The sequence below is a fragment of the Jaculus jaculus genome, chromosome 9 (assembly GCF_020740685.1).
Source record: "Jaculus jaculus isolate mJacJac1 chromosome 9, mJacJac1.mat.Y.cur, whole genome shotgun sequence".
NCBI classification, from domain to species: Eukaryota; Metazoa; Chordata; class Mammalia; order Rodentia; family Dipodidae; genus Jaculus; species Jaculus jaculus.
This window is the reverse complement of record NC_059110.1, coordinates 117,417,319-117,444,335: the sequence shown is the minus strand read 5'-3', so window position 1 is coordinate 117,444,335 and position 27,017 is coordinate 117,417,319. Positions and strand designations below refer to the sequence as shown.

Genomic DNA, 27,017 nt, shown 5'->3' with positions numbered 1-27,017 from the left:
GTTTGTTTACAAAGTGAATTGACCTTGCACAGTTAGCTTGATGTAATCTTAGGGAATCATATGAAGTATGCTTTTTTAAAAAAAAAATGATGCATGCTTTAACCAGCCATCTTATTTGGCAGTTACTTTCCACAACTTTTGGCCATTTTAAAGGCTAGGGAGGTGGGGTTGTTTTTACATATGAATGAACGTGATCAAGTCTATACTTGCAAGAGATCCAGTCTTGCTGGCTTCCTTTGCAACACCAGATGCTATTGGGAGATCCAGGGCACTGAGGCACACAGGGAGTTTCTTTCCAATGCTGCCTTTCCCTCTGGCTCTTTGCTCATCAGTCTGCACAGTGGCACCCTTAGGTTGTTGGGTCTGAGGTCTGGGCAGTGCACACTCGTGAACCCTGAAGTTCTTCCCACAGTGGCAGCATTTGGGGAGCACAGATGAGGGTCTAAAGTGCATCCCGTGGAGGAAGAGGAGGACTGTTTTCCTGCCACCATTTGCACTCAGAGTCTTTTGGAGAGCACAGGAAACTTTATCCGGAGAATCTTCTCCAGAGTTCCACATGTCTAGGTCCTCGTCCATCGGACTTTGTGTTCTCTCTGCATTCTTAGACACAAGGTCGGCTTTCCAGCCCTCAGCAGTGGGAGTTTCTGCTCTGCCTTTTGGCCGTGGCTTGCATTGAGCTGAATCAGCGGGAGCTGTTCTGGGTTCGTCCTCATCCACCCAGTCAAGCCAGTGTGGACAGGCCTGGAAAGAAGACACAAGGCTCCCACCAGGCTAGCGTTTGGACTGCCCTCCTCCAGCCAGTAACTTGCCTATTCAGCAGACTGGGAGACAGCAATAGGTTTAAAGCCTAAGTTGCTGTCTTTAACTGTCTTCACTCCAGTTTCCCTTGGTGTCTTGGGACAATGAATAACCCCCCTCCCCCAGGGACTCAGATGCAGAGCTTAGAGAGGAGAAGTAGGGAAGTGGGCCAGGGTGTGTGTGTGTGTCTCCAGTCATTTCTTTTGCAGCATTTGCTCCCATGAGTTACCAGCTGGTTTTAAGGCTCCCCTCTCCACACAACAGGTGGTGCCCAGACCCAGAAGAGGCCTGGCTGATAGAGGAGGAGGATGGAGACACCCTGAGGAACAGCGTCCCAGGAGCTGTTTCCTGATCTGTCCAGTCTGGTACGGGCTGTATGATTCCACAGAAACGTGGGGGAGAGGCCGCCAAGACAGAAGAGCGCCGGGCAGCACTTTCTGAGGGCAGCACACCAGTATCTTCACATCCAAAACCCAGCGCAAGGTGTGGAGAGGCTGCCCCCGGTGGATGCGGAGGAAGTAGGTTGGGACTCAGTGGGGGAATTGGGCAGGGGGCACAGTTCTTAGTGTTGTTTTGTTTCTTCTCCATGGAGATCCTCACTCTGAACTTGGAGAGGCTGCAGAGTCCCCGTCCTCAGGGTCCTGCCCATGGGGGGAGACAGGCTGCCCCCCCTTCACTCGCTTCCACTTCATCCTTCTGTTCTGGAACCACACTTTGACCTGAGGAAGAAAGCAAAGAAGCTCGGTCATTTCAGAGCCAGGGCGATCCCTTGTCCATGTTGATATTCAAGCTAAGCAGGGTCCAGTTCCAGAGATCCCAGTTGGAGTCCTTTCTTGTGCCTCACTCCCAGGAAGGACACACCAGTGTACCCAGAGGTCTGTCTTATCTCCACAATGCAGCCTAGGGCAGGTGTGTATGGAGGCTCTAAAAACCATTTTGCACCGGGTCACACCTTTCACATGCCTCCATGTCCCCACTCCCTAGGGCTCGGAAGCGAAGCACTATCTTCCTTCTCCTTCGGCACACTGGAAAGCCCCTTTCAGTTTCATCATTATTATACAAAGCTGGCATCACAGCCTGCTTCATAGGTGGAGACCCAGAGGTCACAGGCCAGGAAGTGACAAAGGCAGGATTTGAATCTAACATCTTCTGATTCAAAGCCCAGCCTCAGCAGGCGTGGTGGTGCACGCCTGTAACCCCAGCACTCAGGAGGCAGAGGTAAGGAGGATCGCCGTGAGATCAAGGCTACCCTGAGACTCCATAGTGAATTCCAGGTCAGCCTGGGCTAGAGTGAGACCCTACCGAGAAAAACAAAACAAAACAAAACAAAAGAACTCAGCCTCTAGCAGAGCACTTCATGATAGCATTACTATCATGCCGTACCAAAGCAGGGGCATAGGCAGGGCGCGATGCTGTGAGGGAAAGCCCGAGCCCCAGGCCAGGGAACTGTTTTCTCAGTGTGTGTCCAGAGCCCAGCTACCTATCCTTACACCTGAGAATATAGCTCATATATATTTGTTCATTTACTTGTAAGCAGGTGTGGGGGGAAGAGAAAGAGAAAGACAGGTAAAATGGGACTGGGAGAATGGACACACTAAGGCCTCTAGCTGCTACAAATGATCTCCAGATACAGGTGCCACTTTGTGCATCTGGCTTCATGTGGGTCCTGGGAACTGAACCTGGGTTGATAGGCAGCAGTGTCTTCACTGCTGAGCCATCTCCCCAGCCCAAGAACCTAGTTCTGATGCAGAGTTCCAGTTCGGCTCACTGAGCCCAAATTGTTCCCTGGATATCCAGAACATTTTTTAAAATTATTTATTTATCTTGAGACAGGGTCTTATATAGCTGAGGTTGGCCTTGAACTTCTGATCCTCCTGCCTCCCTAGTGCTGGGATGACACACACACACCAATATGACTGGCTTTTGGAATGTGCATTTAAAACAAGTGATTTACGTGATTCCAAGTCAAGTTTTGGGGAAAGCAGATCTCAGGTGTTCTGACCCCAGTTTCACTGGAGAATCAGCTGTGGGACCTTTGAAAAAAATCTGCACTCCCTGATTCCATCGCAGACCAGTGACAGTCATCTCCCATATATCAGTGATATTGAAAGTCCCCCTCCCCCCACAAAGACTTTTAAATACAGTCACCGTTGAGGTACCACTGGACAAATAGAAGGACCAGGGAGGGCTAGTGGAAAGACAGAGGAGCAGAGACAGCAACATGGCCGGTGCCAGGTTTGTACCTGCCGCTCAGAGAGGTCCAGGTTCACTGCGATCTCGTATCTGCGGAGCCGGGTCAGATAGTTATGGTGGGCGAACTCGGCCTCCAGCTCCCGCAGCTGCTCCTTGGTGAAGGCTGTCCTCTCCTTACGGGCCTTGCTGCTGCCCTCCGGCTTCCCTCTGCTTTCCTGGTTGTCTAGGGAGAGAGAACACCAGAGCTGTGAGGGAGTGCAGGGGGCTTAGTTTTCCTTTAGTCCTCAGTGTCAGAAATAAGGCTTTGAAGATAGTGAAGGGTCTGCTTACATAAGGCTTGAGTTTACAGACAACAAACCAGAGGTCTGGAACACCTGCCATTTAGATTCCTTTGCCCAGAGTTAAACTTTATAGGCTGTGAAACTATTCAGTGCATGCCTGGGTCTGTAGGTATCAAAGCCCCAAGATATAGATTAAAAAAAAAAAACAAAAACAAAAACAAAAATAAAAACTCATGTCTTCAAAGAGCACATTCAGAACCAAGGTCAGCTAAACAAAGAATCTGAAAAGCTAAAGAAACTCAAGGCAGGGTGACATTAGAACACAGGAAAGATGGTGTCTCCCCAGTACCCAGCAGATGGGGAAGAGGGAGAGGGACTCAGTGTGCTCAGTTTCTTTCTCCCCTCTTCCTTCTTCCCTCCCTCCTTCCCTTCTTTCCTTCCTTTCTCTCTTCCTCCCTCCTTCTTTCTTTCATCTATCTTTCTTTCTTTTCTCTTCTTTCTTTTCTTTCTTTCTCTCTCTTTCTTTCTTTCTTTCTTTCTTTCTTTCTTTCTTTCTTTCTTTCTTTCTTTCTTTCTTCTTTTGAAAGGGTCTCACTCTAGCTAGGCTGACCTACAGCTCTCTCTGTAGCCTCAGGCTGGCCTAGAACTCACAGTGATCTTTCTTCCTCAGCCTACTGAGTGCAGGGTTTGCAGGAGTGAGACAACACTCCCATCAATCTCTTTTATTTTTTAAAAAAATATTTTATTTATGAGAGAGAAAAAGACAAATGGTCATGCCAGGGCCTCTAGCTACTACACATGAACTCCAGACACATGTGCCCCCTTGTGCATCTGACTTATGTGGGTCCTGGGAAATCGAACCTAGGTCCTTAGGCTTTGCACACCAAAGCCGTAACCACTAAGCCATTTCCCCAGTCCAACCTCTTTCATTTTTAAAGAATGCTGAGAAAGAAGCTACCACGTTTCCTCATTCCTTCTAATGTCTTGTCCCTAAGATGGCTGAGAAAAATTTTTAGCTCTCAACTCCAAGCATGCTGTTCCTGTAGTTACCCCCCCACCCTTTGTTTTGAGGTAGGGTCTAGCTCTAGCCCAGGTGGACCTGAAAATCCACTATGTAGTCTCAGGGTGGCCTCAAACTCATGGCAATCCTCCTACCTCTGCCTCCCAAGTGCTGGGAGTAAAGGCATGTGCCACCACCCCCAGCTTCCTTTAACTTTTAAAAAAGAAGTATTTTGTTTTGAGAGAGAGAGACAGAGAGAAAAAGAGAGAGAAAAAATTGGCCTGCCAGGGCCTCAGTCACTGCAATCAAACTTCATATGCTTGCACCACCTAGTGGACATTTGAGACCTTGCACTTGCATCACCTTTGTGCCTCTGGCTTATGTGGGATCTGAAGAGTCAAACATGGGTCCTTAGGTTTTGCAGGCAACTGCCTTAACTGATAAGCCATCTCTCCAGCCTTGTTTTTAATTTTTGAGAGAGAGAGGGAGAGAGAGAAAGAGAGAATGGGCATGCCAGGGCTGTTCAGCTGCTGTGAACAAACTCCAAATGCATGTGCCCCCCTGTACATATGTGCAACATTGCACACTTGCATCACGTGTATGGCTATGTGGGACTTAGAGATTTGAACAAGCATTCTTAGGCTTCTCAGGCAAGTGCCTTAACCACTAAGCAATCTCTTCAGCCCTCCTCCAACTTAAAGAAAAAATATTTATCCATTTGTGATCAGATATACAGAGAGAAAGTAGATGGATAGAAAGAATGAGAATGGGTGCACAGGACCTCTTGTCACTGCAGACAAACTCCAGATGCATGCACCACTTTGTGCACCTGGCTTTACGTGGGTACTGGGGAATCAAACCCAGGCCAGCAGGCATTGCAAGCAAATGGCTTTAACTACGGAGCCACCTCCCCAGCCCCTACCCTAACTTTCTCATTCCCAAAGTGTGTGCAGCTGCCCTTGACTGTCCAGTGACATCTACTCCATCCCGCCCCCAGGATGATCGCCAGTGGCTTGTGGGTCCAGATGCTCTGAGACAAATTCTCAAAGTTCCAGGAGGGCTGGAGAGATGGCTTAGTGGTTAAGGTTGCTTGCCTGCGAAGCCTAAGGATCCAGGTTCAATTCCCCAGTGCCCATGTAAAACAGACGCACAAGGTGGCACATGTGACTGGAGATCGTTTCCAGTGGCTGGAGGCCCTGGTGTGCCAATTCTAATTCTGTCTACCTCTCTCTGCTTACAAATACATAAATAAATATAAAAAATATTCTTCTTAGGTGTTCTGAATGCTAAGTTCCCAGCTGATGGAGATCTGGGAGGCAGTGTATTGTTGGGGGTGGGCTTATGGGTGTTATAGCCAGCTTCCCTTTGCTGGTGTTTGGCACACTCTCCTGCTGCTATTGTGCACCCTCTGCTCATGCCATGTTTTCCCTGCCATCATGGAGCTTTTCCTCAAGCTTGTAAACCAAAATAAACCCTTCCACCCCCCCCAAAAAACATTCTTTTAAAAGTTCCAGGAGCACACTAGTGGAGGGAAGAACAAAGTCTTGCCCCTGGCAGGGGCATCCTGGCACTGTGGCCCTGGTACCCATGCCTGGTCTGGTCAAGGTAGCCAGTGGTGGGACAGGGAAAGGAGAGAGCTGCTGGCTGTGGGACCTATAACATCAACTTCACTGGAAATACAAATTGTTATTGAATCATAACCCATGGAAGGCTGGAGAGATGGCTTAGCAGTTAAGGCGCTTTCTTGAGAAGCCTAAGGACCCAAGTTCTGATTCCCTACCACTCACGTCAGCCAGATACACAAGGTGGCACATGTGTCTGGAGTTTATTTGCAATGGATAGAGGCCCAGGAACACCAGTTTTCTCTACTTGCCTCTGCCTCTTTTTTTTTTTCCCCCTCTCTCTCTCTCAAATAAATAAATAAATAACCACTGGTGGAGGATGGGAAGCTCAACAGCCCTCCTTATGATCCTGGTGTTTTAACAAGCCCTCCTAGTGATCCTGGTATGCGGTCAAGTTTACACACCACTGCTTCAAAACCCAAATGCTCAAACGTTCCCTGAGCACCAGTAGCATTGCCATGCTGGGAGCTAGTCACACAGGCCAAATCTGCCCAAGAGTGCCAAGTGGGGAGGAAGGCTTTGTTGGACACGGGGGGGGGGGGGGGGGGAGGGCGGGGGGGGGAGGGCGGGGGTGGGATATCTTTTGTACCACGCACTCAGCTAAGCCCCTGGCCGGGATTCATCATCATCTTCACGGTTTTCCAACTATTATTTTATAGACCAGAAAGCTAAGCACAGAGAGAACTTTAGCAAGTTGTCCAGCTTCATCCAGCCACTAAGTGGTGGAGGCAGGAATCAAACCCAGGCTGTTTGACACACACCACCTCAAACTGTGAGAGACCCAGGAAGAGTTCACAAAGTGCAGCGCAGGGGAAATAGAAGGGGCTGAGCCTGCGCTTTGGTTGGTGGTGGGTGAATGGGCCACAGGCAGGAGAGACCAACACACCTGCCCAAAGAGCTAACCAAGCTTGTCACGTGGCCAGTGAACGACTGGCAGTGTTTCCCTAACACATCTACCTTTCTCTTCCTGGCCTCGTTTAAAAATATTTTATTTATTCGAGAAAGAGAGGGGGGCGGGGAGAGAACGAATGGGCACACCAGGGCCACCAGCCACTGCAAAGGAACTCGTGGGGAGTTGAACCCACCAGGTCCTTTGGCTTTGCAGGCAAGTGCCTTAACCACTAAGCCATCTCTCCAGGCCCCTACCTGCCATGGCTCAGAATCAGGTCCTTTCTGTGAACTGCCCTCCACCCAGGTCCCCTCAGAGAACCAGTCCATATCTAGCTAACGAGGGTGAAGGGGTGGAGGGGTTGGGGTGAGTACAGGGGGTTCCTCAGAGGCCCCTTCTGGAGGATGGAGGGAGGGATGCAGGCCGGATGGGTAAGGCAGGGAAGCCGCCCACACTCTCGGATGGGCAGCCAGCCGGGGAGCCCACATTACCCTGGAGGCGCAGTTTGGAACTTTGAGCCTGGCTGGGTCTGGGCTCATCGCGTCCTCCTCTGGAATTCCCTCCATCCCCTTTATACTTTCCGTTTCTCCGGGCCCCACCGGGCTGCTGGGACCCCACCCAAACCCCCAGCAGGCGAGAGAGGCCGGGTGGGCGCCGCTGGGGTCCTGGGTGCCTGGAGGTCCCCCGCAGCCTGGATGCCCGGGTGGCAGCCCGCAAAGCAGGGAAGTGGGCGGGCTCGCAGCCGGGGAAGGGGGGAGGTCCAGCCCCCTCCGGAAGCCCGAGCGAGCGTGGGCTGCAGGGGAAGGACGCGCGGCCCCGGGCGGGTCCCCCAGGAGTCCAGTGGCCTTGGCCGCTGCCTGCGCTGCGCCTGCTCCTGGCGGCGGGCCCGGGACGCTCGGTCACGCGGCGGATGGAGCACATCCCGGCCCGGCCGGCCCGTGGGCGCGAGAGGGAGGCCAGGAAACCCGGGGACCGCCCAGAGCCGAGGCGTGTCCCGGGGCTCCGGTGTTTTCTAGTCCTTCGTTGTCACGGCTGCAAGCAACGGACAACCCAGGGGACTTGCACCGCAGCCTCAATTCTGGATCTCCCTGCTGGAGACTTTGAGGCGGTTAGGGAACCTCCCTGGGCTCCAGTCTTCTTCCAAGAATTTTGGGGAGAAAAATACCCACCTTTCAAGGCCTTTTTTTTTTTTTTTTTTTTTTTTTTTTTTTAAAGACAGGGTCTCATGTAGCTCGGGTTGGCCTCCAACTGAACTGTTACTCATCCTGCCTCCACTTCCTGAGCATCTCACCATACTTGACTTTCATAGGTTAATCTATTTATTTTAGGTAGGGTTTCACTCTAGCCCAGGCTGCCCGGAATCTCACTCTCTAGTCCCAGGCTAGCCAAGCTCACAGAGATCCTTCTACCTCTGCCTCCCTCCCGAGTATTGAGAGGTATTACAGGCATGCACGCCAGGCTTCCAAGGCTAATTTTTAAAACTATTTTTATTTATTTGTAAGCATAGAGAGTTAGAAAGGAGAGAGACAGATAGATAAGTAATGGGCACCAGGGCATCTAGCCGCTGCAAAGGAACTCCAGAGTCATGCTCCACTTTGTGCGTCTGGCCTTACGTGGGTACTAGGGAATCAAACCTGTGTCATTAGGCTTTTCAGGCAAGCACCTTAGCCACTGAGCAATCTTTCCAGCCCCTTCAAGGCTAATCTTAAAGCAGTCATGGTTCCCATTTCTTTGGGAAGAATTGGTTAAGCTGTGGGACAAATATCAAGTATTGTTCCAATGTTTCAACTCCATGAGATTTTGTTGATCGAGCCTTTTCTTTTTTGACACAAGGTTCCCTCATTTAGTACATGCTCTCTCCCTCCCCCCCCCTTTTCTCTCTCTCTCTCTCTCTGTGTGTGTGTGTGTGTGTGTGTGTAAGCCAGAGGTCCATGTTGGGTGAATGTCATCCTCAATCAGCCTCTGCCTTCTCTCTCTTTCTCTTTTTTTGAGGCAAGCCCAATAGACTGATCTTTTTTAAAAAAAATTTTTTTTAGTTATTTATTTGAGCGAGAGAGAAGGAAGGAGAGAAAGAGAGAGAATGGGTATGCCAGGGCCTCTTGCCCTGCAAAGAATTCCAGATGCATGTGGCACCTTGTGCATCTGGCTTATGTGGGTACTGGGGAATCGAACCTAGGTCCTTAGGCTTCACAGGCAAGTGCTTTAACTGCTCAGCCATCTCTCCAGCCTCCCCTTTTTTGTTTATTTTTATTTATTTATTTGAGCGACAGACAGAGAAAGAGGCAGAGAGAGAGAGAGAGAGTGGGCATGCCAGGGCTTCCAGCCACTGCAGACAAATTCCAGATGTGTGCATCCCCTTGTGCATCTGGCTAACGTGGGTCCTGGGGAATCGAGCCTCAAACTGGGGTCCTTAGGCTTCACAGGCAAGTGCTTAACCGCTAAGCCATCTCTCCAGCCCTCCAGCCCTTTTTTCTTTTTAAGATAGGGTCTCGCTCTAGTGCAAGGTGACCTGGAATTCACTATGCAGTCCAGACTGACCTTTTTTTAAAAAGTTTTTTTTTTTTTTAATATATTTACTTGAGAAAGAGAGAGAGTGAGAGAGAGAAAGAGAGAGGGAGGAAGGGAGAGAGAGAGAGAATGGGTGCGCTAAGGCCTCTGGCCACTGCAAATGAACTCCAGATGTGTGCACCACCTTGTGCATCTGGCTTACATGGGTCTTGGGGAATCAAACCAGGGTCCTTAGGTTTTGCAGGCAAGTGCCTTAACTGCTAAGCCGTCTCTCCAGCCCCGCCTTCTCTTTTTTGAGACAGTTTCCCTTGAGGAATCTATCCAGGACAGGGATCACAGGTGCACCCCATCCTGCCTGGCTTTACACAGGTGCTGGGGATCTGAGCTCGGGTCCTCATGCCTGTGCAGTTCCCACGTCACCCCCTGAGCCATCCATCTCCCCACCCTGATTCTCTTTCTTCATTCTCTTCTGTGCTGGGATTATGTGCACCATCCAGACTGTCCAGCTAACAGCTGACATGTCCTGCTAGCTACTCTGCACTCCAATGCCCCCCCTCCTCGATCGCCATGGAAATACCCCTGCCAGGGGCTACTGTCTTCATCCCTTGAAGGCATGGTTATGTGGCTTGGTCTGGATGGTCTGATTAATACCTCTGTCCTCAGGGATGTGATTGCTTTTCTCTCTCTTGCTTCTAGCTCACAGTAGGTGGTATATGCGACACAATCTTTTTTGTTTTGTTTTTCAAGGTTTTTTTTTTTTCTCACTCTAGCTCAGGCTGGCCTGGAATTCACTCTGTAGTCTCAGGGTGGCCTCAAACTCATGACGGACCTCCTACCTCAGCTTCCCAAGTACTGGGATTAAAGGTGTGAGTCACCATGGGGGGGGGGAGACATAAGAGAGAGAGAGAGAGAGAATGGGTGTGCCAGGGCCTCTAGCCACTGTGAACAAACTCTAGAAGCATGCACCATCTTGTGCATCTGGCTTATGTTGAACCTGGGTCCTTAGGCTTCACAGAGAAATCCTCAACCACTAAGCCACTTCTCCAGCCCTTGCCACATCATCTTAACTACAGGGAGGAAGAAGTCCAGGGATCTTCCTGGCAGTTTTTAGTTGGCAGAAGAGACATTAGAATACAGGCCCACCTGACTAAAGCCAGAGCTTTTGATCTTGGTAACAGACTCCCCATCTTGAGGCTAGATGGCCCCAGGCAGAGCCTGGAAAGGGAATGCAGCTTGTTTCCACCACCTGGGTTCCTGAGTTGCCATCCATGTCCACCTGCCTGTCCTCCCAAGTCTGCCTGAATGCACGCAGCTGCCTCATGGCATCCTACACACCAACTCCTCATCCACCCAACCCCCAGCCCCCTCCACACACAATTCTATCTAGAAAGAAGAGAGGGAGGGGACCTCTTTGCATCTGCTTTTGGACTAGCTGTGTGGGCAGCTGGCCCCTGCCACAGAGCCGAGCACCCCCCCCCCATGCACCCCTCTCTTCTCCTGCGTACCATTGACTTGATTTAGACTCGGCAGCTCCTCCGGGAGGACATTTGTCCCTCACCAACTTCCCAGAGTGGGATAAACTTTGGTCACTTTGGGGAATCAAACCTGGGTCCTTTGGTCACTGTTAGAAACGATCATAGGACCAGAAGTATGGAAAGGATCTGGGAAAGTTAAAGTGGGGGTTACGGTTCCCTTTGTTTGCAGCAGTAGGAGAAAACAAACAAACACCCTCACACATTTTCATCTAGACAAGGTGACAAAAGCTGAACACTTTCATACCATTTCTGGTGTGTATCGACCAGTCTGCAGGCTCAGGTTCAGGGTTCAGGTACATACTACCACACCCAACAGACTCAGGCCCCTAATACAATGTGTCTTTGTTGGGGGGCCTCCCTCCCCTCGCTGGGCCTCAGTTTCCCCATGTGCAGGTTTATGAGGATTGGGCTGGTGCTGTTTCCCCTGGGTAGCTGTCAGAGGTCTTTCCCAAAACACAAGCCTGACACCTTCTTTCCCTTCCTACTCCCTCTTCCATTGCGAACACCCTGAAGAACTCCGAGGCCCCATTCCAGCTTCGAACATTCTTGTTCCAGCTCTTCATTGCTCCCTTGAGTCAGATCTGAGGTCTTGCTCATCGCTCCGTTGCAAAGCCCTCTCCCATCCTCCCACAACATTCAGACTGGAGATTAGAACATGCGGGAGTGTCCTCTGCATGCAATGCTATCTGTGCTCAGCCAAGTGGAGGGGAGTGACATCAGCAAAGGCATTTGGGCACCCGCTGGGCAGCCTGGGTGGGTTCTGGCACCTGGTTATTGGCCCTAGGGAGGAGCTTCTTGACCTTCGTCAGGTTCCTGAAGCCTCTGGTTTATAAGAATAACTATCTACCGCAATCACAGGCTGCTTAGGGGGTAAACTGAGGCTGATAACCTGCTAAGTCCTAGCACAGTGCCTGGCACACAGATGCCAGAAAGAACCAGGAGAAGCTGGGACTGGGGAGATGGCTCAGTGGGTAAAGTGCTTGCTATGCAAACACGAGGACCTGAGCTCAGATCTCCAGCACACACATAGAAGCCAGACGCGGCTGTGACTCACACCTGTAATCCCAGGGCTGGGGAGGCAGAGAGGAGGATCCCTAGGACTTGTTGGCTAGCTAGTCTAGTTGAATTGGTGAGCTCCCAGTTCAGTGAGAGACCCTGTCTCAAATAATAATAATAATAATAACAACAACAACAACGATGAGGAGGAGGAAGAGGAAGGGCTGGAGAGATGGCTTAGTGGTTAAGGCACTTGCCTGTAAAGCCAAAGGACCCAGGCTTGATTCCCCAGTACCCACATAAACCAGATGCACATGCATCTGGAGTTTGTTTGCAGTAGCTTAGAGGCCCTGGTGTGCCCATCCTCTCTCACATACAAATAAATAAATAAGTAAGTAAATAAATAAAATATTAAAAAATAAGGTGGACAGTAATTGAGGAAGATCCCCAGTGCTAGCTTCTGGCCTACGTATGTACACCCACAGATATATGGACCTGTATACACACATGCACACCATACACATACATATGCAAAAAAAAAAAGGAACCAGCGGAAAGGATCCTGTCAGACAGGTATGTTGGAGAGATGACTCCTAGACTTTGAGAAGATCCTCCAAAGGTGCTGCATCTCCAGATCCGTGTGCCAAGGATACCTTGCAAATGTGTGACCTTGCGGCTCCCACCCTGTCTGCAGTTCTTCTCTCTGGCTGTGAGAATGGGCCCGTGGCTCTGGTTGCTCCTGCTTGAACTGTCCAGGGAGCCTGTGCTGCCAGGCACTGTGGCAATCACCATTCCCATCAGACCTCCAAGCCCTGTCTGTTTCAGGACCGTAGAGGCGGGAGGCATGTGCATTGCCTCCGCGGTTAGACAGGAGCTGCCCGCCCCAGCCCTGCAAACTCTCAGAGCAAGCTGGGCCTCAAGGGAACCTTCAGTAGCACCCAGAGACATGCGAACAGGATGTGTGTGTGTGCGACTGCGGTTTCCATCGTGAGCTTTTACACCACCCGAAGCAAATTATTTCAGAAGTAGCTGGTCTCATTTGGCAATATATTCTAAAGTTAGCAGACAGCCTTATCAGCCGCGGGGAGGTTTAGACAGACCCCGTGAGACATGCCTTTTTGGATTTCTGTATCTACTTCCCAATGCTACTGCTCCATTTTACATAAATTATTATCCAAGACCAATAGAGAGTCGTGCACCCCACATTCGAATAGTACTTTGCAGTGGGTGAAGGATTTCTGTTTCTTTCTTTCTTTCCTTCCTTCCTTCCTTCCTTCCCTCCTTCCTTCCTTCCTTCCTTCCTTTCTTTCTTTCTTTCTTTCTTTCTTTCTTTCTTTTTTCTTTCTTTCTGAGAGAGAGAAAGAGACAGAAAAGCAGATAGAGAATGGGCATGCCAGAGCCTCTAGCCACTGCAAACAAACTCCAGACACATGCACCACCTTGTCCATCTGGCATTACGTGGGCACTGAGGAATTGAACTCCGGCCCTTAGGCTTTTCAGGCAAGTGCCTTAACTGCTGAGCAATTATCTCTCCAGGATTTCTTTTCCCTAGAGAGAAACTTCTTGTGGACTTTCATATTTACTACAGGATTATAGGATAGTGGAGCTAGAAGGCTTTAAAGGGACTCAGAGGTTATCTAATAACACCGACTGATTTTATAGATGAGCAGGGACAGCGAGTGAACTGCCTGAGAGCTGGTTAGTGGTAGAATACGGCCTAGAACTCAGGTTTCCTTGGTAGGAAGCTATTTCCACAATGACCAGAGTGTTTACTGCTATATTTTCTTGATTATTGTTTTTTAAAAATATTTATTTATTTATATATTTGCATGCAGAGAGAGAGAGAGAATGGGTGCACCAGGGCCTCCAGTCACTGCAAAGGAACTCTAGGTGCACGTGCCACTTTGTGCATCTGGCTTTATGTGAGCACTGGGGAATCAAATCTGGGTCGTTAGGCTTTGCAGGCAAGCACCTTAGCCACTGGGCCATCTCTCCAGCGTTGATGACTGCTTTTATTTTTTTCTTTTCCTCTTGTGGTTCTGGGAGTGGAATTCAGAGCCTCATACATGTGAGACTCCACCACCTAGTCACACCCCAGGCCCTATGCTGTGAATCAGGTAAGGCACACACGAGCCCATTGAACCGATAACAAAACCAAGGCCTAGAGACTTAGAGGGCTTGCCCAAGGCCCCTGGGGTCAGTTCAGTGCTACAGCCATTTGTTGCACTGCCCTAGGGGGGCAGGGTGCTGACCATGGAGGCTATGCCTGCTCTGAGGATAGTGTCTGGGTCCGAGTTCAGGTCTGTCTCTCTGGGACTTACTTCCCAGGCAGGGGGGAGAAAAGCACTCTTTGGGACATAGCATCAGAAGGTGAGACCTTGGCAACCCCTCTGAAAATGGAGTCTGTGATTGCCAGGGCTGTCACAAAGTCGACACTTAGCGGCACTCATTAGGTCCCCTACTTTCAGTTTTCAGAGGAGGGCCCACAGCCCATCAAAATAGGAAGACTTGGATGGAGTCAGCACAGGACCGCTAGGGTGTTTACATCTGGGACCTTCCTGGGTTCCTGAGCCTCGCGTGACTTTCTCACCAGGTCCCAAGGTCTAGACCCTTTCACTCTCCTGCAGATGCTGGGAGACGCACACCGGACTCCCAGCCCCTTGCAGGAGCCCGGCAGTGGAGCCAGAGAATTCCTAGTAAATTTTCTTGAGGAAGAGGAATGGGAATGCTTGGAGCTAAGGTGTAGTCTTCAAAGAGCCCCGGATGAGATGGAGCCATAAGGGAGAGAGGACTAGGTGATGAGAGGCTGTGAAAAATCCAGGGCTGGAACCCATGTCTTTGCATGCTGATTAAACACTTGAGCCCTGAGCTACACACTGCCAACACCCCCCCCACACACACACACCCGCCCACCACCTCCAGCCTGGGAGTAGCAGCCTCTGGGGGGAACTGGGGAGGCCAGGGCAGGGCAGCATGTGTTTGTGTTTCGAAGTTCCAGATGTCATCCTCCATTGTCACCAAAGGAAGTGTGGGTCCATTGCCCTCATGGTTCCTCTACGCTGTGTGCCAAGAACACAGGAAAAAGCAAGAAATAGATAATGGTGGGGTGGGTCCCGGCCAAAGGTAGATAGATGTTTGGGGAGCTGTAGGCCGTGTGCAGAGAGGGTGCTGGGGCAAAGGGCTGCTTCAGGGGCCTGCGGGGAATGCAGTGTTGGCTTCTGAATCAGCCTCAGCTTTCTGGGTCCAGGTGGGCCAATTTATTCAAGCTAGAGCAACGGGACAGTGACCAGAGCTGAGACAGGCTCTTAGCTGGCCTACTCATGATCCACAGGCCCTCTGGATCTTTCCATCTTCAGTGTTGCTCAAGATCTGCTGCCTTGGGGCTGGGGAGATGGCTTGGTGGCCTGTCTGTAATCCCAACTGTGGAGGCAGACAGCAACTATCCTGGGGCAAACTGACTAGCTCAAAAGCTCTGAGTTCAAATGAGAGATTCTGCCTCAGGAAATTAAAGTGGAGAGTGATGGTAGAAGATGCTCAACATCAAGTTAACCTCTGGCCTCCACGTACACACACGTGCACACACACCCACACACATGTGCACCCACAAACATGCATACACATGCAAAAAAAGAAAGAAAAGAAAAAGATCTGCTGCCTCAGAAGAAAGTTTCTTTTAAAAAATATATTTGTTTATTTATATGAGAGAGAGAATGTGTGTGTATGGGTGTGCCAGGGCCTCCTGCCACAGCAACCAAACTCCAGATGCATGCACTACATTGTGCATCTGCCTTTACATGAACACTTGGGGAATCGAACCCAGGCCGGCAGGCTTTTTAAGGAAGTGCCTTTAATGGCTGAGTCATCTTCCCAGCACTACAATGATTATTTGTGATCACAATAAGAAAATGATCTCTCTCCTAGTGTAAGAAATCTCAGAATTCCTTTGTAAAGTTGCAAGCTATAGTCAGAAGCTGCTATTAAGCTTAAGCTCTTGCATTGTTTGGTTGCTGTTTATTTATGTATTTATGTGAGGGCGGATGGGCATGCCGTTGCAATTGAACTCCGGACACATGTGCCACCACATGCATCTGGCTTACATGGGTAGTGGGGAATTGAGTCTGGGTTCTTAAATTTTGTAGGCAAGTGCCTTAACCGCTAAGCCAGCTCTCCAGGCCAGTTTTGTTGTTTTTTTTGAGAGTATTTTTTTTTTAAATTATTTATTTATTTATTTGAGAGCGACAGACACAGAGAGAAAGACAGATAGAGGGAGAGAGAGAGAATGGGCGTGCCAGGGCTTCCAGCCTCTGCAAACGAACTCCAGATGCATGCGCCCCCCTTGTGCATCTGGCTAGCGTGGGACCTGGGGAACCAAGCCTCGAACCAGGGTCCTTAGGCTTCACAGGCAAGCGCTTAACCGCTAAGCCATCTCTCCATCCCTTTTTTTTGAGAGTCTTTCTATGCAGTTCAGACTGGCCTCAGATTTGCCATCCTACTACTTTAGTCCCTTGAGATTTTTGGGGTTATGCTACCACACTCAGCAAATTTGAAATGTTTCGATTGTAGCTTTCACTGATATGATGCTATGAACAATTACGGCAGTATATATATTCTTTTTTTAAAATTTTGTATTTCAAGGTAGGGTCTTGTTCTAACTCAGGCTAACCGGTAATTTACTATATAGTCTCAGGCTGGCCTCGAACTCACAGCAGTCTTCCTACCTCTGTAAGTACTGGGATTAAAGGTGTGCACTACCACATCTGGCTACAGCCATGTGTGTGTGATATATATATTTTGGTTTTTCGAGGTAGGGTCTCACTCTAATACAGGTTGAACTGGAATTCACCATGTAGTCTCAGGGTAGCCTTGAACTCATTGCAATCCATCTACCTCTGCCTCCCAAGTGGTGGGATTAAAGGTGTGCACCACCAATGCTCGTCTTACAGCCATATTTTTAAAGGGAAGAAAATATACTTGGAAGGGGTGATGTTTAAGCTGGATATTAAAATATGTAGGACTTTATCAAAGAGGAGACTGCATCAAGGAATGCCAAAGATGTCTGGGAAGAGGGAAGAGAAGACAGAACACGTCTGTGAGGGCAGCACATGGTGTAGCTTTGAGTGAAAAGCGAGAGGGGGTGGGGGAAAGACAGGGTTTGTTTTGTTTGTTGATTTGATCTTTTGTTTATTTTTATTTATTCATTTGAGAGCAACAGACAGAGAGAGAAAGAGGCAGATAGATAGATAGAGAGAATGGGCGTGCCAGGGCCTCCAGCCACTGCAAATGAACTCCAGATGCATGTGCCCGCTTGTGCATCTGGCTTACGTGGGTCCTGGGGAATCTAGCCTTGAACCGGGGTCCTCAGGCTTCACAGACAAGCACTTAACTGCTAATCCATCTCTCCTGCCCCCGATTTATTTATTTATTTTATAATGTAGGGTCTCGCTCTAGCTCAGGCTGACCTGGAATTCACTCTGTAGTCTCAGGCTCGCCTCAAACTCACAGCGATCCTCCTACCTCAGCCTCCCGAGTGCTGGGATTAAAGCTGTGAGCCACCATGCTGGGCTGAGAGAGGTTTTTGAAGGTTTTACGGTCAGGGAGGCTAAGGTCAGATCTTGAAGGAAAAGAAATCAGGACATAACCAGGAAAGCCCAGGAACTGACCCTCAAAGAGGCAGAGCCATTGAGTCTGAATACAGGCTGGCTTGGCAGAGGGAGGAGGGCTCCGAGGCCCAGAATACACCCCAGCAGCCGCTTTCCCAGGCAGCCTCTCTGGTCGCACGCAACCTCCACTTGAACCCCTTCGGGAAATCACCGCAAAATCCCTCATTCCTATAAATTAAAGAAGACTACGGTAGCAGTGACAGTTTGGGGCCTCCACAGCTGTCCCTGCCAGCAGGGGTCTTTTAACAGCCCCTGGCCTGGGGCTGGGAGTGGTTTGGGTAAGGTAATACTGTGTTCCCTTGTCTCCTGAGAACAGGACAGGATTGCGGGGGAGGGGGGACCAGATCCCGCTTTCTTGATCATTTACTAGAGCGAATCACCTCCAACTTTGAATGGAAGTGAAAAGGGAGATGGTGGGGATGACTGAGGAAGAACAAGGCAGAGTAGAGGAGAAAATCCCTTCAGTAAACATTTCCAATGACAGACCTTCTGGGCCAGCCAAAGTGGGGCACATGTGTCAGACATAATGGACCACCGGCGCCCTCCTATGCCTCTATAGCACATTCCCAAGCTCCAGGCTTTTAACTGATGACAAATGGATCTGGGGGTATTATGATTACAAGAAGTTCCTACATCTTAGACCCCTACCAATGAATTTCTGAGACCGTGTGTTTTGAATAGTCACTCTGGCTATCTCCATAGATAAAGTAATATTTGTCGCATGTTCTAAGGGATAGTTCAAGAACTATGGGCCTGAGGGCTGGAGAGATGACTTAGTGGCTAAGGTGCTTGCCTGCGATGTCTAAGGTCCCAGATTCAATTCCCTAGTACCCACGGAAGCCAGATGCACAAGGTGGCGCACATGGCTGGAGTTTGTTTGCAGTGCCTAAGGTCCCGGTGTGCCAATTACCTCTACTTGTCTCTCTCTCTCTCACACATAAATAAATAAAATATTTTTAAAAAGAAATATGGGCCTGATACCAATCACAGCCTGTATGTCTTGAATTTTTATGGTGGACCAAGTGCCATGTGAACATTTCAGATCACTATTTAATCTTCACAGATGCTTTGTTAGATTCCTTTTGTAGGTGGGGAAGCAGAGACTGTAAGGAGTGAACATCTGTCCTAAACTCTTGCAGTCAAAAGTTGCAGTCAGGATCTATAAAGATGGCTCAGTGGTGAAAAGCACTTGCCTGCAAACCCTGATGGCCTGGGTTCAATTCCCCAGTACCCATGTAAAACCAGATGCACAGAGTAGGGCATATGTCTGTAGTTGGTTTGAAGTGGCAGGAGGCCCTGGTGTGTACCCATTTTCTCTCATGAATTCCTCTCTCTAAGTAAATGAATAAATAAATAAATAAGTTTTAAAAAATGTAGACAGCTGGGTGTGGTGGTACGTGCCTTTAATCTCGGCACTCAGAAGGCAGAGGCAGGAGGATCACTGTGAGTGCGAAGCCAGCTTGGGACTACAGAATGAGCTCCACATCAGTAAACTTCACACACAAAAGTTGCAGTCACACTACAGCCTGTCTGCCTGACAGCAAAGTACAGGGGCCAAGCTAACCTTCCGGAACGGGCTCAGCGGGGCTCAGGTGCTGCATGTAAAGGGCTTATGTGGATCACAGATGTAAGGGCATCCCCAAACCTGTAATTAAGATAAATATATTTCAGCGTGAATGCTGTTTTTTTCTTTTTTTTTGGTTTTTCGAGGTAGGGTCTCACTCTAGCTCAGGCTGACCTGGAATTCACTATATAGCCTCAGGGTGGCCTCAAACTCATCGTGATCCTCCTACCTCTGCCTCTTGAGTGCTGGGATTAAAGGTGTGCGCCACCACTACTGGCTTCAGCGTAAATGCTTTTAAAAAATCAAAATCAGAGCTGGAGAGATGGCTTAGCCATGAAGGTGTTTGCCTGCAAAGCCAAAGGACCCAGGTTCAATACCCCAGGACCCACATGAGCCAGATGCACAAGGGGGTGCTTGCATCTGGAGTTTGTTTGCAATGGCTAGAGGCCCTGAGTACCCATTCTCTATCTGCTTCTTTCTCTCAGATAAATAAATTAAAATATTAAAAAAAATCAAAGCTGGGTGTGGTGGCACATGACTATAATCTTAGTAATAAGGAGGTAGAGGCCAGAGGATTGAGAGCTCAAGACCAGCCTGGGCTACATGACACCCTGTCTTAAAAAAAAAAAAAAAACCCAGCTATAGCACTCCTAGGCATATATCCAAAGGACTCATCTCATTTCCTTAGAAGTACATGCTCAACCATGTTTATTGCTGCTCAATTTATAATAGCTGGGAAATGGAACCAGCCTAGATGTCCCTCAACAGATGAGTGGATAATGAAGATGTGGTACATTTATACAATGGAGTTCTACTCAGCGGTAAAGAAAAATGAAGTTATGAAATTTGCAGAAAAATGGATGGACCTGGAAAGTATTATACTAAGTCAGGTAACCCAGGCCCAGAAAGCCAAGCGCCACATGTTCTCCCTAATATGGGGATCCTAGCTACAGATGACTGGGCTTCTGTGTGAGAATGAAAATACTTAGTAGCAGAGGCCAGTAAGTTGAAAAGGAGACATAAAGGGTGGAGAAAGGAAGGGAGGAGGATACTTAATAGGTTGATATTGTATATATGTAATTACAATGATTGTAATGGGGAGGTAATATGATTGAGAATGGAATTTCAAACGGGAAAGTGTGGGGGTGGGGAGGGAGGGAATTACCATGGGATATATTTTATAATCATGGAAAATGTTAATAAAAATTAAAAAAAAAAAAAAAAAGACAAGGGCACTAGAAAGATGGCTCTGCAGTTAAAGGACTTTATTTACAAGCCTGCGATCTGAGTTCAATTCCCCAAGACCCACATAAAGCTGGACTCAAAGAGGCAAACCTAACTGTGATCCCAAAGTGCTATGACAAAGGGAGGTAGAATCAGGACAGTCCATACCAGACATGCATCATACGCATATACATACACACACAACACACACACACACAATAATAATTAAAACAAATTTGAAAAGCTGAGGGTGTAGGTCAGTGGTAGAGCACTTGCCAAGCCTATACGAGGACCTAGGTTCAATTCCCAGCATATCTCACACAGACCCTGATAAATAGTGTGCAAGCTGCACTTCGAGGTGTGGAGTGTTTCTGTGGAGTGCAGCGCTAGGTTCTGCAGCTGCCGCTCACCACCCCCCTTCTTCAGGCTCTTTCGAAGCTGACCCTTTCGCCTCCGTCCTCGGCAGTTAAATTCCAGTTGAGAACTCAAGCACCTGGACGCTAAAGATTTCCCTGCTGAGCAGCCTCACGGGAGTGAGAGAAAGTCAGCTTGCTGGGCCCTGCACCCCACTCCTGCTGCTGCTCTGGAGGGGCCCCAGAAAGGGGAAAGGCCAGGGTCCCCCACTGGTGGGAGCTTCCTCAGAGGAGAGGCTGACCCTAGGAAGACCATGGGACATTCTGATGACCAGCAGTTGACATGTGTTTCTTTCTTTTTTCTTCCTTTACTTTTCCTTCCTTCTTTCCTTCCTTCCTTTCTTTTTTTTTTGAGGTAGGGTCTCACTCTAGCCCAGGCTAACCTGGAATTCACTATGTAGTCTCAGCGTGGCCTTGAACTCATGGCCAACCTCCTACCTATGCCCCCGAGTGCTGAGATTAAAGGTGTGCGCCACCACGCCTTGCTTTAAAGCATTTCTATATGCTACTTATCAAAAGAAAAGATTTGGGGTTTGCTGAGTCTTGGAATACTGAAAGATTTTGCCTGAGCCCAGCAAGCTTCCTGCTTTGTACATCCCTCACCAATTGATACCCTGGGCCCTCAGTCCACTGTAAAACTAGAAAAGCCATGGGCTCATTGAGATAAGTTGGTCACTTTATTATTACTCTTCTTCTTCTTCTTATTATTATTATTTTGTTTTTTGAGGTAGGGTCTCACTCTAGCCCAGGCTGACCTAGGACTCACTATGGAGTCTCAGGGTGGCCTTAAACTCAACAGTAATCCTCCTATCTCTGCTTCCCAAGCACTGGGATTAAAGGTGTGCGCCACCATGCCTGACTATTTACTATTATTATTTTTATTATTTATTTTTAAGTATGTATGAGAAAGAGAATGGATACACCAGGGCCTCTTGCCACTGTAAACAAACTCCAGACATGTGCCACTTTATGCATCTGGCTTTATGTGGGCACTAGGGAAGTTGTGCAAAATATCTCACATACCCAGACCAACCAGATTCAGTCCCACTAAAAATGAGCTCAATCCTTAGTCTTCAAACCTCAAAACAGGCCATCAGGTTTTGCAAGTAAGTACCTTTAACCACTGAGCAATCTCTTTAACCATTATTATTTTTTAATATTTATTTATTTATTTGAGAGAGAGAAAGAGGCAGAGAGAGAGAGAGAATGGACATGCCAGGGCCTCCAGCCATTGCAAATAAACTCCAGATGTATGTGCTACCTTCTGCATTCTGGCTTATGTGGGTCCTGGGGAATTGAACCGGTATCCTTTGGCTTTGCAGGCAAGTGCCTTAACCACTAAGCAATCTCTCCAGCTTTTTTTTTTTTTTAAAGAGGATCTTGCTATATAGTCCAGGGTAGTCCACACCTTGAGATCCTCCCTCCTCAGTCTCCTTAGTGCTGAGATTTCAGCCTTGCTCTACTATGCTTGGCCTTAATTACCCTTGATCACTCTATTTTGACCCCGTTCTTGCAATGTTCCCCCAAACTGTCTCTTTTCCACACCATACAGAATCAAGATACTACTGCAACCTACAATCCATAGCGAGTAGATTTGTTAGGACTCAAAAAAAAAAAAAAAAAGCTGCCACCTGTAGCTCACAGAGCCTTGAGTCCCCTCCCCCCATGTATATTCCTCAGGCCTCCCCTTCTTGGCTTCAGTTCTTTGGAGACAAGCTCACTTTTCGTATCCCCTAGTGCCTGGCAAAGGGCTAATATCCTGGGGACACCTGTACTAAGTCAAAAGTGCTTTGTCAAGCAAATACTACACGTTCTCATTTGTTGGTTGGCACCCCCATTTCCTGGCCTGCCCCTTGTTAGCCCCAAGAAGACCCTTTGTAAATTCAGACAGGTGAGCAAGCATTCCCTATCAGGGATACCAGAGGGCCTGTGGGGCAGGAGGACAGGTGTCCCGTGGGAGCTCAGGGCAATGTGCTTGCTGGTCAGTGTGGGCACAGGGGAACAGGCAGAAAGGGGAAGTCAGAAGCTGGGAGGGCCTCATGGGGAAGTGAGGAGAAATCCTGGGAGGAGAAGGGTTCCTGCACCAAGATCATAGCCCTCACCTGTGGAACTCATGCGAGCCGGCAGCCAGCTTTTCCATGCTCCTAACCCAGGCTGCCCTCAGTGCCTGCCTCCCCCACACAGCGATCCCTCAGGAGGGCACCTCACAGCACTGCCTTCCTGAAGCCCCAACACATCATGGCATCCTGAGCTGTCCCTGTGTCCAGGCACGGGCCCCGCAACAGCTCTGGGCAGCCTGCCTCAAACCCTGTTCTCCCTCTGAGCCCGTCTCTTGCCACTCCCGTACTCACCCTAGGCCTACTCCTGAGTGTCTGGACTCCTTAGGTCGCATCATGGCTCTGTGTGGCTACCCAGAGTCTGAGCCTAGGGCCTCTTGGCACTGCAAACCAAATGCAGACACATGCGCCCCTTTGTGCATCTCTTTGGCTGTGCACAGGTGCTGGAGAAATGAATGCAGACAGGCAGTCAGGCTTTGCAAGTAAGTGCCTTTAACCACTGATCCATCTCTCCAGCCCCCAGCCTCAGTTCTGACCCCTAAGCCTGGCGAGTGAGCTACAGCTGTGGCTTTGGGACTATTTGGAACCAGGTGGATTATAATCATGGCCCATCTCAAAGGTAACCGTAGAGTCAGGAAAGCCCTTTTCCAGTCCTTGTGTGTACACACCCAGAGCACCCATGCACGTGTCCTCTGTGTCTTTCCTGAACCCAGGTCATCTTCTCACTGTCACATTCCTCCTGGGGCCCAAGATTTCTGGGGACACAGACAACAGTTCTCATCACCAGAGAATTCTAGAGTGGGGGCACTGTGTTTCCTCCGTTCAAGTAGGTTAAACAGCAATGTTCGAAGGGCTACTGGGCTCGGGGGGGGGGGGGGGCGGGGGTTTAGCAACTTCCCCAGAGACACACATAGAGGAATTGGTTAGCTACTCCTCCACCACCTACCTGATCTCTCCTTTCTCCGTCTGGAAGCTTTCTTTTCCGTCTCGCTGGCAGTGCTCCCGAGCATCACGTAGTCCTCGCCTTGGCCTCCCGGGCCGTCCACCAGGCCTGGGCTGCTGGTGCCCATCTCTCTAGAACTCCCAGCTAGGCCAGGGGTGAGCCTCTGGCGGGCTTCAGCGACAGGGAAGTGCCAATCAGGGGGCTGTGGGAAGGCGGGGTGTTGCTCGGTGAAGATGTGCTCCTCCTGGGGCAGGCTGTGGGGGGTGGCTGCCAGGCAAGAGGCTGAAAAGTCGGGGTACGCTGCCGTCGCTGCCGTTGGGAAGTCTGATTTCTGGTGGAAGAATGGTGTTGGTGGGTAATGCGGCAGCCCCGAAGTGCCGCTACCTTCTGAGTGGGGGTTTCGAAGGCAGCCCCAGGCAGGAGCCGGGGGAAGGGGGCTCCTCATGCAGCTGCTGGCCACAGGATCCATCTGCTGTCCGCTTCCCGCCTCAGTCCGTTCAAAGGGTGACGCTTTAACACTTTTTATATTCAAATTTCTTAAGCGCAAAAAAAAAAAAATTAAATTGTTGGGAGAAGAAAATGTTGAACAGAAATCTCACCCCAGGAAGCAAAACAAAAACAAAACTGAAATCTCTCCTGAGAGTGCACACTGGTGGCCACTTACACACGTGTGCACACCTGCGTAGGGCTTCACGAATTGCTTCCTGTCCCTGACACACCAGGCCGCCTATCGGGGTCCATTGGACATGTATTGGTCGCTGATGGCACTAAACAGTTTGGCTGCCCCAGCCCTAGTGCACCCTGAACTCTTCCCTGGCCCCCCGAAGTGAATGCCTGTAGAAGGCTGGACCAGAGCCGCTGAGACACTTTTAAATGCTGCGGTGGGGAGAGAGTGACAAATTTCTGAAGTGAAATGTGAGAGAGGAGAGGGAGGGGTTAACCCGCTGCACACAAGGTCCCCTCCAACCAAAACCCGAGCATGCCACGATTATCATCAGAAACCTTATACGCACATCTAATGGGATTTGCAGACGGAGACTTTTAAAGAAACATTGTCTGTATTTTTTTTTAAGGAGAACAGTACACACACACTCACACATCACACACACACACACATACACCGTCTTTAGTACACCTCCTGTAACACTATAAAGTTATTTTTATTGCCCTGTTAACAAAATTCCCTGAGTCTTGGATTTAGAAAAAGCCTTAAGTCAAATCTAGAATCCATCAAATGCCAAATTCCGGGTAGCAAGGCAGAGAAGCAGTGCTTGGTGATTGTGTTGATTTAAGGATCCTTCTTCCCACTGCCTGGAAAAAAAAGAAAGAAAAAAGAAAAAATGGAAATGGGTATTAAAAAACTTTTTTTTTTGCAAGTCTCAGTGGCCCACTATGGTCTGGGATATAAAGAAAGACATACTCTGTAAAAAATCATTTCTCTTTGTCCAAAGTGACATTTTCACTTTCTCAGTAGCTTACCAAAAACAGAAAAAAGCCAGTGGCTTCTTCCTTGCCCTCTTTGACCTCAACTTCCATGCCCATTAACCATCCTCTCCTCCAGAGAGCCTGCATCATTTTTCTCCACAGCCAAGGCAAGGCACTTGAAGAAAGCTTTTTGAAGTTTCTCGGAGCTCTGCCCCACCTGTTGCCAGCTCCCCACACCCCCCCCCCAGCCTCTCCCACCTTTCCTTTCTCAAGCACCTCCTCACCAGCAGGCCCGAGCATTCTTGGCACCTGGGACATGGGCACAGGAATTGGGGCCCCTGGATCCCCCGAGAGTTCTCCCCAGAGGGAGTTCTGTTTGGTGGAGGGTCCCATGGGTCTTTTTTGGCTGATGCCTGTCACAGGGTTTGCCATTTCACCTGCGATATGACAGTGCCCGACTGGCCCCTCAACCGTAATCTCCCATGAGACACAGGGGCCAGAGCTCCCCTCTCCCACCTAGAGTTTCCATGGCCCAGAAGTGGCAGGTATGCACCTGAGCAATGGAGTCTCAGTCGCCGGTTCCAAAGACATCGGGTGTCCAGGGAGGGAGAGGAGCTGAATTGAAGTCCTGAGTTTGCCAACTCCCAGATGAGTGCCCTGGGACAAGTCACCTCACCTCTGTGGGATGATGATAGTCACAGTTAATAGTCGTCTGCTGATCTCAGCACCTTATCCAGAGTGCTCCAGTAGATCCCCACCAAAACCCTCTGCGGCAAGCAAAGCACACTCAGAAATTGTGTCAATCTCTACCAGGTCCCACAGTCAGGAAGGGGGAGGCTTGGGGATTCAAACTCTTGCAGCATGCGCTGTACCAGCTGGCACACACACACCTGGGATTGTTTTTGTTTTCCCTGAGGTAGGGTCTCGCTGTAGTCCAGGTTGACCTGGAATTCACTAGGTAGACTCAGGGTGACCTCGAACTCACAGCGATCCTCCTACCTCTGCCTTCTGAGCACTGGGATTAAAGGTGTGCGCCACCAGGCCCGGCTTTACCTGGGACTTTTAAATTCTATTCTATTTGATTTATTTTTTGAGGTAAGAGCTCATGATGTAGCTCAGGCTGGCCTGGAGCTCACTAGATAGCCCAGGTCAGGATCAAAACACGTGAAACTTCCACCTCCGCCTTCCAAGCGCTGGGGTTATCACTGTGTGCCACCAGGCTGCGCCACCTGTTCATTTTGAATGAAAGCGTCCATGGGAACAAGAGTGGGCAATGGGTGAGTGAGGTCTCCTAGCCTATCGACTTCTTGTTGACCGGGTGATTCCGATGGGAGAAGGTAGGAGTGAGGGGCACCAAAGGAATTCTACCGGATCTTCCCTATGAGGCCCTGGAACTCTGTGCTAGGAGGAGCCCCACGGGAGGGGGATGCAGGGAGGAAGAGTCCCATCCACACCCCAGAAAACCCTCTGGGGCCTGGCCTGGCTGGCTGTAACTGGATTCCCGTTGAGCCCGGTTTCTCACATCTGGCTTTGGGTGTCCCCATTTCAGGGAGGCCCCCCTAGCCCTTTGCCCTTGGAAGGGGTGGACACTGGGTCACGGTAGGGAGGGTGGAGAGGTCAAGAAGGCCATGGGGTGGGAGGGGGCCCAGCAGGGTGCTCTGTGCTGGGAACTCGGGGGCCTGGCACCCTGGCGTCCCAGCAGCTGCTGGTGTCTGTCAACCCCCCGGGGGCACCATCAGGCCACCACCTCTACATCTTCCTGACAGGCTTCTCTTCTGAGGCTAGGAAAAAGAGAAAAAAGAAAACAACAGGCCCCCCGACCCTCCCTCAGGCCCCACCTCACGACAACCCATTTGTCAGATGAAGGCCGGGCACTGCACCTTTAACCTCTTCAAAGTCAGCCTTTCCC

The 27,017-nt window shown here is 49.6% G+C and overlaps 1 protein-coding gene across 1 annotated transcript; it reads right to left on the bottom strand.

The window, feature by feature from the left end:
• Positions 1-27,017, bottom strand: Meox1 (mesenchyme homeobox 1). The gene is made up of 5 exons (XM_004655277.2): positions 26,947-27,017; positions 25,662-25,786; positions 23,687-24,219; positions 3,042-3,214; positions 1-1,517 (listed from the first exon to the last, which is right to left on the bottom strand). The coding sequence occupies exons 2-5, from the start codon at positions 25,697-25,699 to the stop codon at positions 1,395-1,397; spliced, it is 867 nt and encodes a 288-aa protein (XP_004655334.2). The 5' UTR covers positions 25,700-25,786; positions 26,947-27,017; the 3' UTR covers positions 1-1,394.